Genomic DNA, 16,064 nt, shown 5'->3' on the forward strand with positions numbered 1-16,064 from the left:
AGTTAGGTAGTTGTAATTGGGACCAAATATGGAAAGCTTAGGGGCAGGAGGTCCCAATTAACTATATATGAACCTCCAATTTTCACTGGAAGTCACGTTATTTCAATTAAAAAATTTTCCCCTAAAAAGAGTTAAGATAGATGATACCCAACTATACCTTAAATTGCTGAGATAATTTATTTAAATGTAAACTAATGTTTTCAGCCTATTCCATAGGCCATCTTCAGGTTAAATAAGAAAATAACAGTGTTCTAAAATAGAATAAATAAATTCAAATACAAAAAATAATGGAAGATACAGGAATAGATAGTTGACCAGCAAGACTCTATTGTTATCAGAAAAAGTATGATGTACAGGGGCAAGACACTACTAATTTGAGGTGGAGAACATATTTCAAATTAAAGTAAATTAAAAATACTGTATGATTAAAAATTGCAGCCTGGCATTGTGATGATGTCTCATAAAATAATTGATTGTATAAATTGTGTTCCAAAATGTAAGGTTGCTATTTTTTTGATCCATTGTTTAGTGCTGTATGAATGTTTTAAACTGTGGATATATCTAATAAAGTAAAATTACATTACAGATTGATACTAGTCCTATCTTCACTGCTTGTCATAGATAGGACTAGTATCCATCTGTAATGTAATTTTACTTTATTAAATTGTAATTTTGCCAGCCCTTTTTACAAAGAAATGTGGATATATCTCCTCATAACAAAACTGAGTTTTGATATCTTTTATACATAAATATGTACTATAATAAATATATATAGAAATACATATGTAAAAGATCTCTAATAGAAAGTATAAAGGATAAACACTGGAAACGTGGAGTGAAAATAATTATTCACTCCATGTTTCGACAAGATAACCTCAAATGGCTCGAGGCTGTATGCATATTACTCAACACCCACAGCAATACACACTGTATCAATTTTAAAAAGGAAATCAACTTATCATCAGCTTGGGAAGCCTTTCTTAACAAATCCTTGAAGTAGCACTATACTCTCAATGCGCAAGTCTAATATGACGACATCAACTACACGCGACAGTGTTCCAGAATGTATTTTTTTCTAAATCAATGGTCAACTTCAATGGGATATTTAAATTTTTAGAACACAGAATTCCGTTATGCCTGAGGAAGAACCCGACAAGGTTCGAAAATGTTTGCGATTTACTGATAGAAGAAGCACACTGGTCAAAGGCACTTCAGTTGTTTATTTTGATCTCTAATGTATTAAGAGGGTTTTTATCTATGTAAATATAATCTTAAAAGGGTTATACTAGTGGGTATATGTTTAAAATCATAATTTTAAAGTGTATTCTAGATTTATAATTTAATTGAATTCAGAAGATGAAATTTTAAAAACTGTTTTAAAAATATTTAAATTTAATGAAATAATGTTTATTTTAAGAGAATTTTATTATTATTAAAAGACTGTTAATAATAATAATAATAATAATAATAATAACTCTCCCGTGGTCACCACCTGGTCGTGGTGGGAGAGCCCAGTAATTTTACTGATCCATAGGGCAACGCAGGCTGGAGCATAAGCTCCTGGTAGGGACACCCATGCCAGTAAGGTCTATGGGGAGAAATGAAGCTAAGAGTGACCATGCCCACATTCTGTGGAGATATTCATCATGGTAATAACTAGATCAAAGTGTGATACCGGCTCGGACGTCGCCCGGGTTAACAAGGTCCGCGTTCGTGAGTTAGGCAGAGGCTCACGTTCGAAAAATAGGCCACAGTCTCCCCTGGTTACCGGTGGCGAAAGCAGCACCGGCCCAAGCATGGCTACTGCAATGCCCTCAACAGATGTGAGGAACAAACCCAGCCTTGGTGTTTCTGTGGCAATGCATCCACAGACCACAAAGACTGGAAAACCACGCCAACGGATGAAATGGACAGTAGAAATGAACAAGTTTATCATCCGTAGTTACTACACCATCACAAAACTCGAAACAAACATGACAGCATACAGACAACAACTACACCATAGATTCACACAACAGTATCCTCACCTCACTGTCACCGAACAAAGGGTTGTTGATCAAAAAAGAACAATTATACACAACAACCTTATTCCACAAACAACACTTGAACTTATCAAACAACAGGTTGCTGATCAAATACATCAACAGACAGAAACATCTAACATTAATGAAGATCATGTAACCTGTCAGGATAATCCAGCAACAAGCATTGATAATAACACACATACAACAATTACCACTAATGATACTACAGACATTTCCTCATCCATCACTGATAACATAGACATGGATTTAGTTAATACACTCTCACATATATTTCAGGAAACACTCACTAAATATACAGGCACAGATCCCACACAACGACCACGAATACCAAAAATCAACACGTCAAAGGAAGTAGGAAAAACACTAAATTACGTAAACACTCACTTACTACCACACTACATTCATTCAATTTCTACACTCGCAGACATTCATACATTAGTTTATGCTGGGGCAGTCACAGTAGTGACACACCATGGGCTGAAAGTACAATCACAGACAAACACACAGAAAACAAAATTCTATCACAAGCCTGCCTGGCAGAGAAGAATAGAAATACAAATAAATGACATTAGACAGCAATTAGGCAAGCTGACACAATACACTAAAAACAACATAACACCCAAATTAAGGAAACAGCTCAAAAACATTTTCAAGAAAATAAAAACACACACAAAACATGAACATCACAACACACACATTACAGAATACATTGATACACTAAAACAAAAACTTGCTGCCAAAGCATGTAGACTCAAACGATACAAAACATGTACACTACGAAAACAACAAAATAAATTATTTACAAACAATGAAAAACTCTTTTACAGACAAATCAATAACAAAGCAAACACTGTTACACAGCACAGTGGCACACCAACAGAAGAAGAACTCACAACATATTGGTCTTCTCTTTGGTCCAGTGCTGTCACGCACAATGCTGATGCAGGCTGGATCGAGGAGGAGAACAGAAACTTGCACAACATACCAACTATGCCCAGTGTTGAAATAAACATACATGATTTCCAATACACTGTTAACAGAACACACAACTGGAAGACACCTGGTGTAGACAACATTCACAATTTCTGGTACAAAAAGTTTACATCACTGCACCAGGAACTAGCTAAACATCTAACACACATCATCATCAATCCACAAGACATGCCAAATTTTCTTACTCAGGGCATCACCTACATGAAACCTAAAAACAACAATACCACAGACCCCACACAATACAGACCAATTACATGTCTTCCAACACTCTACAAATTATTGACATCCTGTATCGCAAACAAAATATACAAACATGTTGAAGAACACGACATTCTAACAGAACAACAAAAAGGTTGCCGTAGAAACCACAGGGGATGCAAAGAACAGTTACTCATAGATTCAGTCATTCTACGGCAAGCACACAGACAACACAGAAACATACACATGGCATATATAGACTACAGAAAAGCATTCGACAGTGTTCCACACAGTTGGCTGCTACATATCCTACACATGTACAAAATACATCCATCACTCATTGCATTCTTTCAAAACACTATGCAGCACTGGAGAACAACACTACATCTCAGGGTTAGTAACACTTCCATACAAACAAACCAAATTTTTATTAGGCGAGGAATATTTCAAGGAGATTCCTTGAGTCCTCTCTGGTTCTGCTTAGCCCTGAACCCATTATCCAACATGTTAAACAACACGCAATATGGTTACAATATCAGACACGAAAAAACAACACAGTTTACACTGTCACATCTCATGTACATGGATGACATAAAACTTTATGCATCCACACAAAAACAACTTCATCAACTCCTACAAATCACACATTCATACACCAAGGACATACAAATGGAATTTGGCCTAGATAAATGCAAAACACTTCACATAGAAAAAGGAATCCTGAAGAAAGAAGATTTTGCACTTGGAAATGGAGACATTATTGAATCCATGGAAGAGGGCGAGTTCTACAAGTATTTAGGATTCCAACAGGCCAAACTAACAGAACATACACAAATAAAGCAAAGATTAATTAAAGATTACCAAAGTAGGTTAAATGCTATTCTCAGAACACAATTAAATGCAAAACACACAGTTAAAGCAATAAACACATATGTCATCCCAGTACTCACATATTCTTTTGGAGTTATACATTGGACTCACACTGATCTTGAGCAACTCCAAAGGAAAACAAGAACAACACTTACTAAGCATAAACAACATCATCCTAAATCCGCCACAGAAAGATTAACCCTTCCACGTAAAGATGGCGGACGTGGCCTGATTGACATAGTTAACCTTCACTACAAACAAATACAGTCACTGCGAGAGTTTTTCTACAAAAAACAAGAAACATCACAATTACATAAAGCAGTAACTCTAGCAGACTCGAATAACACACCATTAAACTTACACTCACATCATATGGACACAACACAACATATAAAAAGCATAGACACCATTAAGCAATCGTGGGCTCGAAAGGCACTCCATGGCAGGCATCCTTACGATCTGGCCCAGGATTTTGTTGACAAAACTGCGTCAAACAGCTGGTTAGCTCGGGGATGCCTCTTTGGGGAGACGGAAGGATTCATGATTGCCATACAGGATCAGGTCATAAATACTAAAAACTACAGAAAACACATACTCAAAGATGCAACACTCACAAATGACACATGCAGAAAATGTCACATCATGCCAGAAACTATACAACACATCACCTCTGGTTGCAAGCTCTTGGCACAGACAGATTATTTACACAGACATAACCAAGTAGCAAATATAATACACCAAGAGCTTGCAAAGAAACACAAATTAGCAGACATCCACGAACCATACTACAAATACATTCCACAGACAGTATTGGAAAACAACACGCACAAAATGTACTACGACAGAGCCATAATCACAGATAAAACAATTTACCACAACAGACCAGACATCACACTCACTGACAAACACAATAAAATCACATACATTATAGACATATCCATTCCAAACACTCACAATATACAAAACGCATGCACTGAAAAAATTAGCAAGTACACAGAACTCGCCCAGGAAATAAGGCATCTGTGGAGGATGGATAGGGTGCTTATTGTACCTGTTGTTCTCTCCTCTACAGGTGTCATACCACACACACTACACAAAAGCCTGGGCACATTAGAATTGAATAGAAACACATACATCACTCTACAGAAGGCCACTATATTGAATACATGTCATATTGTGAGAAAATTCCTGAATACAGACACACACACTGATACACTTCTTTAATTTCTGTTTTGGTTACTATGCCTTGACTTTGGTCCGGCATAGTACTTAGCCACCGGTGTTAACCGAGTATATCTAACTTAACCCAACATAATAATAATATAAACTTAAAATTAAAAATCTATTTTATAATTATACTTATTTGTTAAACTCTATCAATATATTTTCCTATGAATTTGTTGTGTGAAATTCATTCTCATGTTTACTGTTTATTGTGTTATTTTTCCTATGATTAAATAAATAAATAAATCTGTATAAATAAATAATAAATGAAAACAATAGAATTTTTACTTATTTGTAAAGTTTATTATATTTTTACTAATAAATTCATATGTGAACAGTATAAAGCATTATACAATTATATATTTTTTTATAATTCACATAAGGATATTCATATATTTAACAATAATTTTATATAAAAAAAGACAAATTATACTGTATTTTGCTTTTAAACTTATAATTTGTTGTAATTATGTGTTAATTAGATTAGATTAAAATTAATTATGCAAGATTGAAACATATGGTGTATATATATATATAGTGTATATATATATATATATATATTGGCTTGTTATTAAAAAATTATAAGTTATAGGCCAACTGTATTCTATCTAATTAAATAAGATTAGATTCTATAATAATGAATGAGTAAACTATAAAAATCTGATTTATGTTTTGCAATATCAAGAATTATATACTGTATTATATTAATTTTGGACCATTTATAAATGATGTCATGCTAAAATTCCATATTTTAACCCCCTCCTCCCTTGTCATTCATAGTCACATTATGACAAAGCTTTCCTCACAAATGATGTCACATTGGTTGTTACCCTCTTTTCCTTGACAAAGCCTTTGTATTATTTGACATAAATATACTGTGTCAATTACATAATGGATATTGTAGGCACAAAAAAACCTTACACACACTGTTTCTAGCAAACAAATTAATGAGCACAAACGTTTTCGGCCGTTTTAAAAGGCCTTCTTCAGGTGCACTGAGGACGGTTGGAAAGTCGGATAGCAAATTTTTACGTGACGTCATTGTTTATGAGGGGTTTCCTCTTACAAGTGACGTCATAGCAGAGAAGGTTTAAACGAAATTGACCTTGGAAAATATTTTAAGATTAGCCAAGCTGCGTGAACTATTGTCGAAGATATGCGAATTGTGAAAGGCGGAAAAAAGGAAATAGAAAGAAAAAGGAAAAAAGAAACCTGATAAATTTAGAAAATGCACGAGAGAACGAAACGGACAAGGAGAGGGTGGACCGGCCTATTTAATTAAGGGGGTTATCGAGGAGTGACCGCCAGGCAGGGGAGAGTGAATCTGCATCCCTGCTGTTAATGCAGTTTCCTTTGAGGGACTCAGTAAAGATTTCTATAGCTTCGATTGTTCTAAGTTTGCTAGAGTCAAGAATAGGAACGGTAATCCTAGCATCTTTCCATTCGGCCGTTATACTGGGTTCGCTTGCGAACTGGGCTAGGGTGGAATTAAATTTTTTGTTGCGCGCGTCGTGCCTATGCTCAGCTATCCTTTTGGTAAGCGATCTGTTGGTTGAGCCTATGTAGGTTAATTTATTGCTTAGCTTAACTCTATTGTCCACCAGCGGAACAGAGTAAACCCCTGGAATCCTGGCTTCGCTGCATTTATCCTTGTTATTTGCTAGAAGCTTATAAATCGTAGGGCTGCGCTTGTACGTAAGACCAACTTTGGCTTTTTTGGATAAGATTTTATACGCTTGGCTCAACCTAGGGTCGAAATCAACAACAAATTGCTTACTTCGCAGGTTACGAGGACTGGAACTAACAGCTTTGTTAACAACGAGATCATGCATTCTCTGGGCCAGCACATCTATAAATTTACCGTTGTAACCGTGGGCTACGGCGATGCGTTTGATGTGCTGGATTTCACGAAGTGCGTCATTAGTGTTAGAGCAATGGGTATAGGCCCTATGGATCAGGGCCCTGTAGGCGGAAATTTTATAGGTAAAGGGGTCGTTCGAGGTTGAGTTAAGTAAACGAAGTGTCAAAGAATTAAAGAAAAAAATGAATTAATGAAATTATTTTACTATTTAAATTCAGATTAAAATTGAATTTATAATTGAAGAAACCAAAGCTGCCAAATTATAAATATTTTACATAAATTATTCTATATGAATAACATCTCTTTAAATGTGTTCTTAGTATATCACTAAGATAACAAAAAAATTGTAAAAAATATAGTTCAAATATTCAACAAATATATATCTCATAATGATTAAGTTATTTGATATCACTTTTAAGTAATTTATGTTTGATATTAAATATTAGTTCAATTTTTAATATTTGATTAGTCAAGGCCAGCCCTAAGAATTTTGCCCCTTCATGCAAAATCATGCCTTGCATTTCCAGCCCAACCTCAAATTAATGTTTGAAATTTTGAAAACTATTATGTTAAACAAGTCTTTTGCCACCCTGTTCAAATCAAAGGTGTGGCAAGCTTCACATTGTCCTGTGAAAATTCACATTTAGTAATCACAGGGCTCTATCTCAATCAGTTGAGTCAGGACTCTATGATTACTAAATATGAATGAAAATATTAATCTTTTGAAATCACAAACCATCTTTTAAAACAAAAATTAATGTTTGAATTGTATTGAATATAGATATTCTAGAATTTTGTATATTTGGTCTTAATATAGAAGTAAACTGGTAACATTTCATTTTTATAATCTCTAGAAAAATTTTTTTTATTTCATAATGTAATAAAGATTAAATTGAGGAGATAAAAATATATAATGTAATTTTATTTATTAGAGGATAACATTGAACTTTGTCTGTTTAAATGAATAATAAAATATGTTTAATTCTTAATTAAAAATCAAATGAAATAAAAATTAAATTCTATTGTATAAGATTTTATTTTTTAATATGTTTTATTTTATTAAATAAAACAATCTTAAGAAAAAATTCATGTTAAATTTTTTAGTTATGTGATATTTTAATGCTGTTAACTGGATTATATTCTTACACAATCATACTTTCAATCCAACAAATGAAATTTGTTTAATTAGCTGTTATCCCTGATTAAAATGTCTTCCACACACAATGAGTTTGAATTGTTTTTAGATTTACATTTGATATTTGTTTTTTCAAATTAAAATTATAAATTAAGAAATTATAGAGATTTAAGTTTTTTTATTATTATCTGTTAGATATAAGTTTTACTTATATGATAAATTTTATTATTTAAATGCAAATAAATTGATTATTAGACTATTAAGTATTAATTTTTTCATTGCTGCTAATTTTTTAAAATTTTTTACATGATATTTTAAAATTTGTTTGTAGATTTTTTAGAAAACTAGGGAGTTGATAAATGTTTGGTGTTTATTAAATAATTTTTAAATTATGTTTAGAATACTATTGGTATATGTAAATAATCAAATAACTTTTTCCAGCCACTTTAAGAAAAAATTTTTCTGAGAAATGTTTAAAATATTTCAGATGCATCTCATTTTACTCAAGAAGAAAATAATTCTTTAAATTACACAGAATTACAATCAGCTGTTGATGATACTTCTACTGAATCCATAGCCCATACATGGCAAATGAATTATCATGAATCTGCTATTTACTTGGAGGTAATTATTTAAATTTTTTATTTAAAAATTCTGTAATATGTAGCTCTACAATATATTAGTTAAATTTGTTATTATAAATAAAATAGATATATTTCATGTGTAATCAGATTTCTGTTTAGCAAAGTTTTTGATAAAATCCAATCTTGAATGGATTTTATATAAGGTAAATATTGTTTTAATTTTGGAAATTTTTAAATGATTTTTTTTAAAGTATTTTGTTAATCAAATTGAAGCTTAATGCTTCAATTTGATTAACAAAATTCCTTAAATACAATACTGGTCTGTTTAAATTCAATAAATACATTAAATAAACACTTCATAAAACTGGATGAAGTTTAAATTAACATGCACCAACACCAAAAATCCAGCAAAATGGACAAACTAATCTTTTTCAATTATCTTAAATGATCATAAACAGGTTTAGTAAATTAAACAGTGATCATAATTAGAAAAAATTTTTTAAACAAAAAGAAAATTGATATGATTGGTTGCAATGTTTTGTGTGACAAAGGAATTTGAAAAAGCATAGGAAAATTGATGTATTGATGTATAGGTATTGGTTCACAAATATTATTCATGCTACAAGGGAACAGAGGAATCTCAATTAAGATACTTTTTATGAGAACTTCAAAGCAGGTAGATAGTCTATACGTCCTCAGCCATCAATCTTCTGGCCATCTTGTGTATTTCAAATTTTTTGCTCTCTTCACTTGCATCTTAGGGAACATACATTTTCCATAAGAAAGGGGACTATCTTTCACTGTCCTAGTGGCCCTTACAATGGGGAATGTCATTTGGATCAATCTAAATGAAGCTATCATTTTACATCCAATCTGCAAGTTTGCCCATATTAAACATCTTGAAAAATTGGAAATATATAAGCAGTCAGAAAATTGATGGCCATTAATTACAAGGACATAGAGACTATCTCCCCACTTGGAAATCCTTATACAAAGTATCTTAACTGAAATTCCTCCATCTCCTCATAGCATGGGTAATATTTTTGAACCAATATCTATATATCATGCATCAATTTTTTCTATGCTTTTTCAAGTTATTTTGTCACACATAACATTGCAATCAATCATATCAATTTTTTTTTCATTTAAAAAATTTGTTCTAATTATGATCACTGTTCAATTTTATTTAACCTGTTTATGACCATTTAAGATGATTGAGAATGTTAATTTGTGTATAAAAGTGTATGTTTTACTGGATTTTTTGGTGTTGCTGTGTTAATTTAAATACATTAAAGGTTGTTATTTTTAAAAATTAACTAGAAATCTGCAAGATTAAAAAAATCCTGATTGTTTTACAATCTATAATATGTATTAAAGTATTTCATTTTTGTTTTTTTGACTTAACAGGAAGGAGAAAACAATGATAAATTTGATTTCCATCCACGTAGTAAAAATGCTTTACCTGCCTATCTATTGGTTCACAATCATTGGTTTTACATTCTTGATCTTTTAGCAGTTATTATTTTATTGGGTTTAGCAATGTGTGAGAAACCAGCAGTTCCAGGTTTTAATGTAGGAGAAGGAGTAAGTTTTAAAAAATTTAATATATTCTGCTTTTTATTTTAAATGACTCTGTAGTTTAGAATAAAATATTATTTATCAATGTTTTTACTTTAAACGAATAATTATTAAAAAGAATTATTAGTTCTACATGTAATTAATTAAATATCAAAGTAATGTACAGATAAGCAATCAAATTAAACAATGTGATAATTTTTATTATAACTGATAAATGGAAGTAAATGGAAAAACTGATGAAACTTTTCAATAGCTGTTGTATTCTATATTCATTTATAAAATTAAAAGTAATATTGAAAATATAGTTACCATATATGCTAGTAGTAGACTAGCATATATGGTAACTATATTTTCAATTTTTTAGCCTGAAAAATCTCTCCAAAACTAGGAGTCGATTTATCTGGTGGGTGTGAAATGCATATCTTTACTAGAGAGTGGAAAACTAGTGAAATGTAGGGGTTGAAAATTTACCAATTTTTTTTTATTACTGGTGAAACTAAATTTTCAAAATGTTATTGATTTACTGGCAAATTCTGGTATAATTTTAAAATTTTTACTTCATTATTACTAAACTGGTAATACATTCCCTAGTGGAATGACAGCTGAATGGCCAAGGCAATTAAGGCATTAACCTACTACTATGGGGGCCTAGAAACAAATTTGATTGAACTATTCATGGTCTCAGATATGTTAAGTCCAGTCTCACACTACCTGGTCATCCCCATTGTAGGCCTGGCTAAATTTATAATGGACACGTAAAAAAAAGATCCTTTTACTGCCCACAGGATGGAAAGAGCTAAAAATGAAAAGAAAAAAAAAACTGGAACAGTGCACCTAATAATTTCTGTGCATTGCTTACCATAAATCCAGCACACTGTCCTGAATATTTTGAACTAAACCAAAATTCGATGAACTTCTTTAGTATAGACATTAATATAATAAAAATTTATTATAATGAACACTTCATATGTTGTTTCCAACAGCTGATATGTATACCTGTACATAACTGATGCAAGTGATAGAGCATTAGTAAAGATGTTTTACTGTCATAAATTATATGTAGCAGTTGTGTAAACTATTAATAAAAAAAAACACGTAAACAGATAATGAAAATCTTCTTTACTCGCCATGTCCAATCACCAGGAACAAACTATTCTCCACAGCAGAGACGACCTTTCTTTAGAGGCTACGCCTCTGTCAAATTATGTAAAACAGTCTAAAATGTCCACAGGTGACAATCCCTTCACAGAGGTGTAGCCTCTAAAGAAAGGTCGTCTTTGCTGTGGAGAATAGTTTGTTCCTGGTGATTGGACATGGCGAGTAAAGAAGATTTTCATTATCTGTTTACGTGTTTTTATTGTATTTCCGCCATCCCTATTTTACAAAGTAAACTATTAATGTTTTATTGGCAGTGCTGTTTTTGGCTTGTATATTTTTACTGATAGACCTGAGGCCATATTCTGGTCACTGTCTCTGGTCTCTCTTCTCTCACAAGCTGATTGGCTAATCATTTGGATTAGCCAATCAGCGACCAGCTTGTGAGAGATGAGAGACCAGAGATGGCGACCAGAATATGGCCCCTGATGTACATATGATACAGATCTTATCAAGATTCTTACTGAAGATTTTTTATTGCTTGGTGTCCTACAATGCAAAAAAACTAATACAGTAGAACTCCAATTATGTGAGGTAATGTGGGACTGATGATATCTCATAGGGCCAAAAACTTGGATAATATGGACAGCCACAACCATTTCAAAGTTACAAATATGAAAGATTAAATATAAAAAGATGCTTAAAAGTGATATACTTATATGGTATATCATTTTTAAGCATTTTTTTATACATCAATGAATTCAATCATTTATAAAAACAGTTAATACAGTTAATGAAAATTTTTAAATTCAAATTTATGATAAATATGTTTCTATTATTGTTATTTTAATTATACTATAATCCTGAAGTAATTTATAAAAATATTGTAGGAAAATTATAATTACGTATAAGTTATATATATTTTATAAAAATATTTTAAATTTTAGATACATGCATCTTTAGAGTTGCTTTGTCTTTCCATAATGGCTGTTGAATTAGTAATGAAAGTTAGATGGATGAGTATCCGTCCATTTTTTTCTCATCCCAGAACAGTAATTAAGGTAATGTTTCATTTTAGTAATTTGTTTAAATAATTTTACTACAGAAAATTGAATTTGAATAATGTTCATTATTTGATTATATTTTTATCAATACTGTTAATCCAGATATTCAAAACAGTATTGATACTATAAAAACACAGTAATTAAAATTATGTAATAAACATTTTTAATATTTATCTATGATATATTAATTTTAAAAGTCAGTTGTAAATCAGTGATATTAATGCTGTATTCTTTCATAATTTTAGTTTTAATGTTGGTTACTTTCAAACTATTTGAATATTTTGTTGCTATGCTAACTTTTACTTATTTTTACAAGTTTACAATACAAGTTTATAAGAAATATGATTGTGCATTTGCAGCAGCATTTATGTATGGTAGTTTGCTATACTGTTTTTTTTTTGTCTGCTCTACCAACCATTTTTATCTGTTGTTCTATCCAATTCTTGTAAACTTGTCCAGACCAGCTCTTTTGTTGTATGAAGTTGAGGCAGACTCCTGCTGAAAGAGACTGGTTTGGAGAGTACGAAGAAGGCAGCCTGGGGAAGACTGGTAAAGCAAGTAACTTCACGTTTTGGCTGAGACACAGATCAGAGTAGAAGTGGAAGGAGCTCAATGAAGAAGGCATTGAGGATCTTTTTAAGAAGATCCCAACAATTTGTTCAAAGGGGAGTGAGCAAAGATTGACCTGTCGGACAAGTCCAGATGAAGAAGTCTAGTGAGGATTGTTCTGGAAGGTGACGTACACAGGTGCTAAGTATATTATTAAGCCCCTGCTGGCAAGAAGAGTGTTTTTGTGTCTCTTGAATTTTGTAATTATGATATTTGTTGTGTCATGCATATTATTAATTGTACTGTTGTTAGCTACTAGGTTTAGGTCCACAGTAAATTTATTGTACTTAGTTTTAAGTTTGTGTGACGGTGTATGTACATTCACAAAGTTGAATATTGTCTAACTGGAAGTGGCTGATAGCTTGGGTCTCATGAGAACTTTTCTATGTTTTGGCATATTAAACTACTGTTTTATTGTTAAGGTAAGATTTTGTGTTTCCTTTTGTTTTCACAGTCCCAACGAAACAATCACAAACTTTGAAATCTCACATGTGGCAGTCAAGTAATATTGTTAACATCATAGGAGCAGACAAATAGCAAGTACTGTACCTGTACATGTGTGAACCTAAAGAACTCTTGTAGAATATTATTTTGATTAATGAAAATTTTTGAGAATTAGTAAAAGATTGGTTTTTAAATTACAACAATGTCTAAGTCTGATCAACACATAATACAATGGAACCTTGCTTAACAAGCACCTTGCACAACGAGTATTTTACATAACGAGCAAAACAAATTGTAAAAATTTGCCTCACTTAATGAGCGATATTTCCTATAATGAGTGATGAGGAGAGGGAAAGTCCCAAATTGTGCGCATGCAGCATTCTCCATCAGTCTGTGTTTAGTACTTGTTCCGCTGGCATCTTTGTGTCGCTTGTGGTCACATATTTTTCCAAACTTGTGTTCACACATATTACTTATAAACATCAACAACCATAGCCTGTAATATAATAAACATGCCAAATGATATGCCAAATTCTTGGATTATTAAATTTAATGACCGATTCCAAATTAAATTTTAGAAATATCTGAATTAAAAATTAACTATTTATAATTATTAAATTTAATACGAGATGGAAACATAATTGCCTACCTCTAGTCAAATTAATTAATTTCTAATATTTAATTATAGCCTTTACATAACCCAAGAATTTGGCATATTGTTTGGAGTGTTTATCAAACATATTTGATTTTCTTTTTCTTTCTGCAAATCGAATTCTCATTCCAGTATGGTTCATTCCACACTAGAAGAAAAGATGATGATGATTCACACTCCTTAACAGTGTATATTGTACAATTTTTTTTGAATAAACTTTATACATAAAACATTTGAGCATTTTTTTGGCGTGGAACGCATTATCGTATTTTACATTAATTTCTTTGGGTAAAATTGTTTTGCTTAACGAGTGTTTTGTATTACGAGTAAGACTCTGGAACGAATTATGCTAGTTAAGCGAGGTTCCACTGTAGTTTAGTTTCTTTGTGAAGAAGGACACCAACCAATGGATATTTTCACATTGATGGAAGCTATATGGTATCATGTATCTAGTCAAAATTGATATAATGGAGTGGTTATGTTTTGCTGAGTTATGTGATGAGTGTATAAAATCAACAGGGTTCTCCCTAGGCTATTTTTGCTGGGTGCCCTTCCTGCATGATTTTTCTGGTTGCCCAGATAATAAACTTTATGAGAAATATAAATATGTATCCAAAAAGTATGACTTTTTTGTATTCCTCAAGTGTAGTTTGATCCTAATTTTTAAAATGTTTATCAAAACACATTCAAAATTTTAACAAATGCATTCTTTCAGCAGATTCTCTGAATATATCTGAAATTATCTACAGTAGGTGTGTTAAAATAACACATTCATAAATACATGTGAAAATTTTTATGTTATATCAAAAGTTAATAAAAATTCCTACATAGGAAACATAAAAACAGAAGTAATATCAGACTAATTTACTTAATTTTTTAAAAAGCAAGAAAGTGACCAAAATAATAATAATTCCAAAAAACAGGACCACTGATTTCAAACTAGAATGTGAAGCTGTTGTCAAGACAGAACAAGGTTATTCATATGGGAGATTGAGTATATTTGGCAATTTTTTAACCATCTGGAAAAATTGTCATCAGTTTACAACAGACTGACAGGATGGAAGCATATGGGATAAATGGATTTCTATTTGCAGCTGCCTCAGGAGCTACACATTTCCTATGAGTGTCACTACTATCATATGTGATATGAATTACTACAATGTTACTATGCTTATTATGAATTCCACAGATACTTGCAGAGGAACAGAAGGCAGATTGCATGATTAATGCATACTGTTGCAAGTTTCACAATACAAAGATGAAGGAAATGAATTTTATAACACATTATTATTGGAGACAAAACATAGTCTCACCATTATGATCCAGAAACAAAGATAGTGTCAAATTACATTTTATAAATAATATAAAGATATTAAAAAAAAATTATAAATAATGTCAGGTAATGAGTTAACATTCCAATTTTGAATGTTAAAAGAATGTTAAGTATAGAAGTTATATATATATATCTGATGTAGATTTATGAAATGAGCAGAAAACATTTGTCTACTTAAATTTTCTGCTGGAAATGTGTGGATGGTGTTTTGATATTTATGTTATTCCAGTTCCAGCTTTATTCATCTAATTCTATATTTAATTTTGCTAATGTGTTGATAAATACAAAACTAATGATTTTTGAATGAAAGTAAATTATTGAAAATTAAAAATTGTTATGATATAATCAAAACAATTTTTAATTTTTAATTATTTACTAT

General features: G+C 31.5%; 1 protein-coding gene across 1 annotated transcript in view; it reads left to right on the forward strand.

Moving 5' to 3' along the window:
• Positions 1-16,064, forward strand: part of LOC136984393 (two pore calcium channel protein 1-like) — a 59,701-nt gene that overhangs the window by 7,797 nt on the left and 35,840 nt on the right. The window contains exons 2-4 of the mRNA XM_067281361.1: positions 8,814-8,950; positions 10,318-10,494; positions 12,531-12,644. Coding sequence (XP_067137462.1) covers positions 8,814-8,950; positions 10,318-10,494; positions 12,531-12,644 — 428 coding nt within the window. The remainder of the gene's footprint in view (positions 1-8,813; positions 8,951-10,317; positions 10,495-12,530; positions 12,645-16,064) is intronic.

This window comes from Centruroides vittatus, unplaced genomic scaffold, assembly GCF_030686945.1.
Source record: "Centruroides vittatus isolate TY-2023 unplaced genomic scaffold, ASM3068694v2 contig_918, whole genome shotgun sequence".
Lineage (NCBI taxonomy): Eukaryota > Metazoa > Arthropoda > Arachnida > Scorpiones > Buthidae > Centruroides > Centruroides vittatus.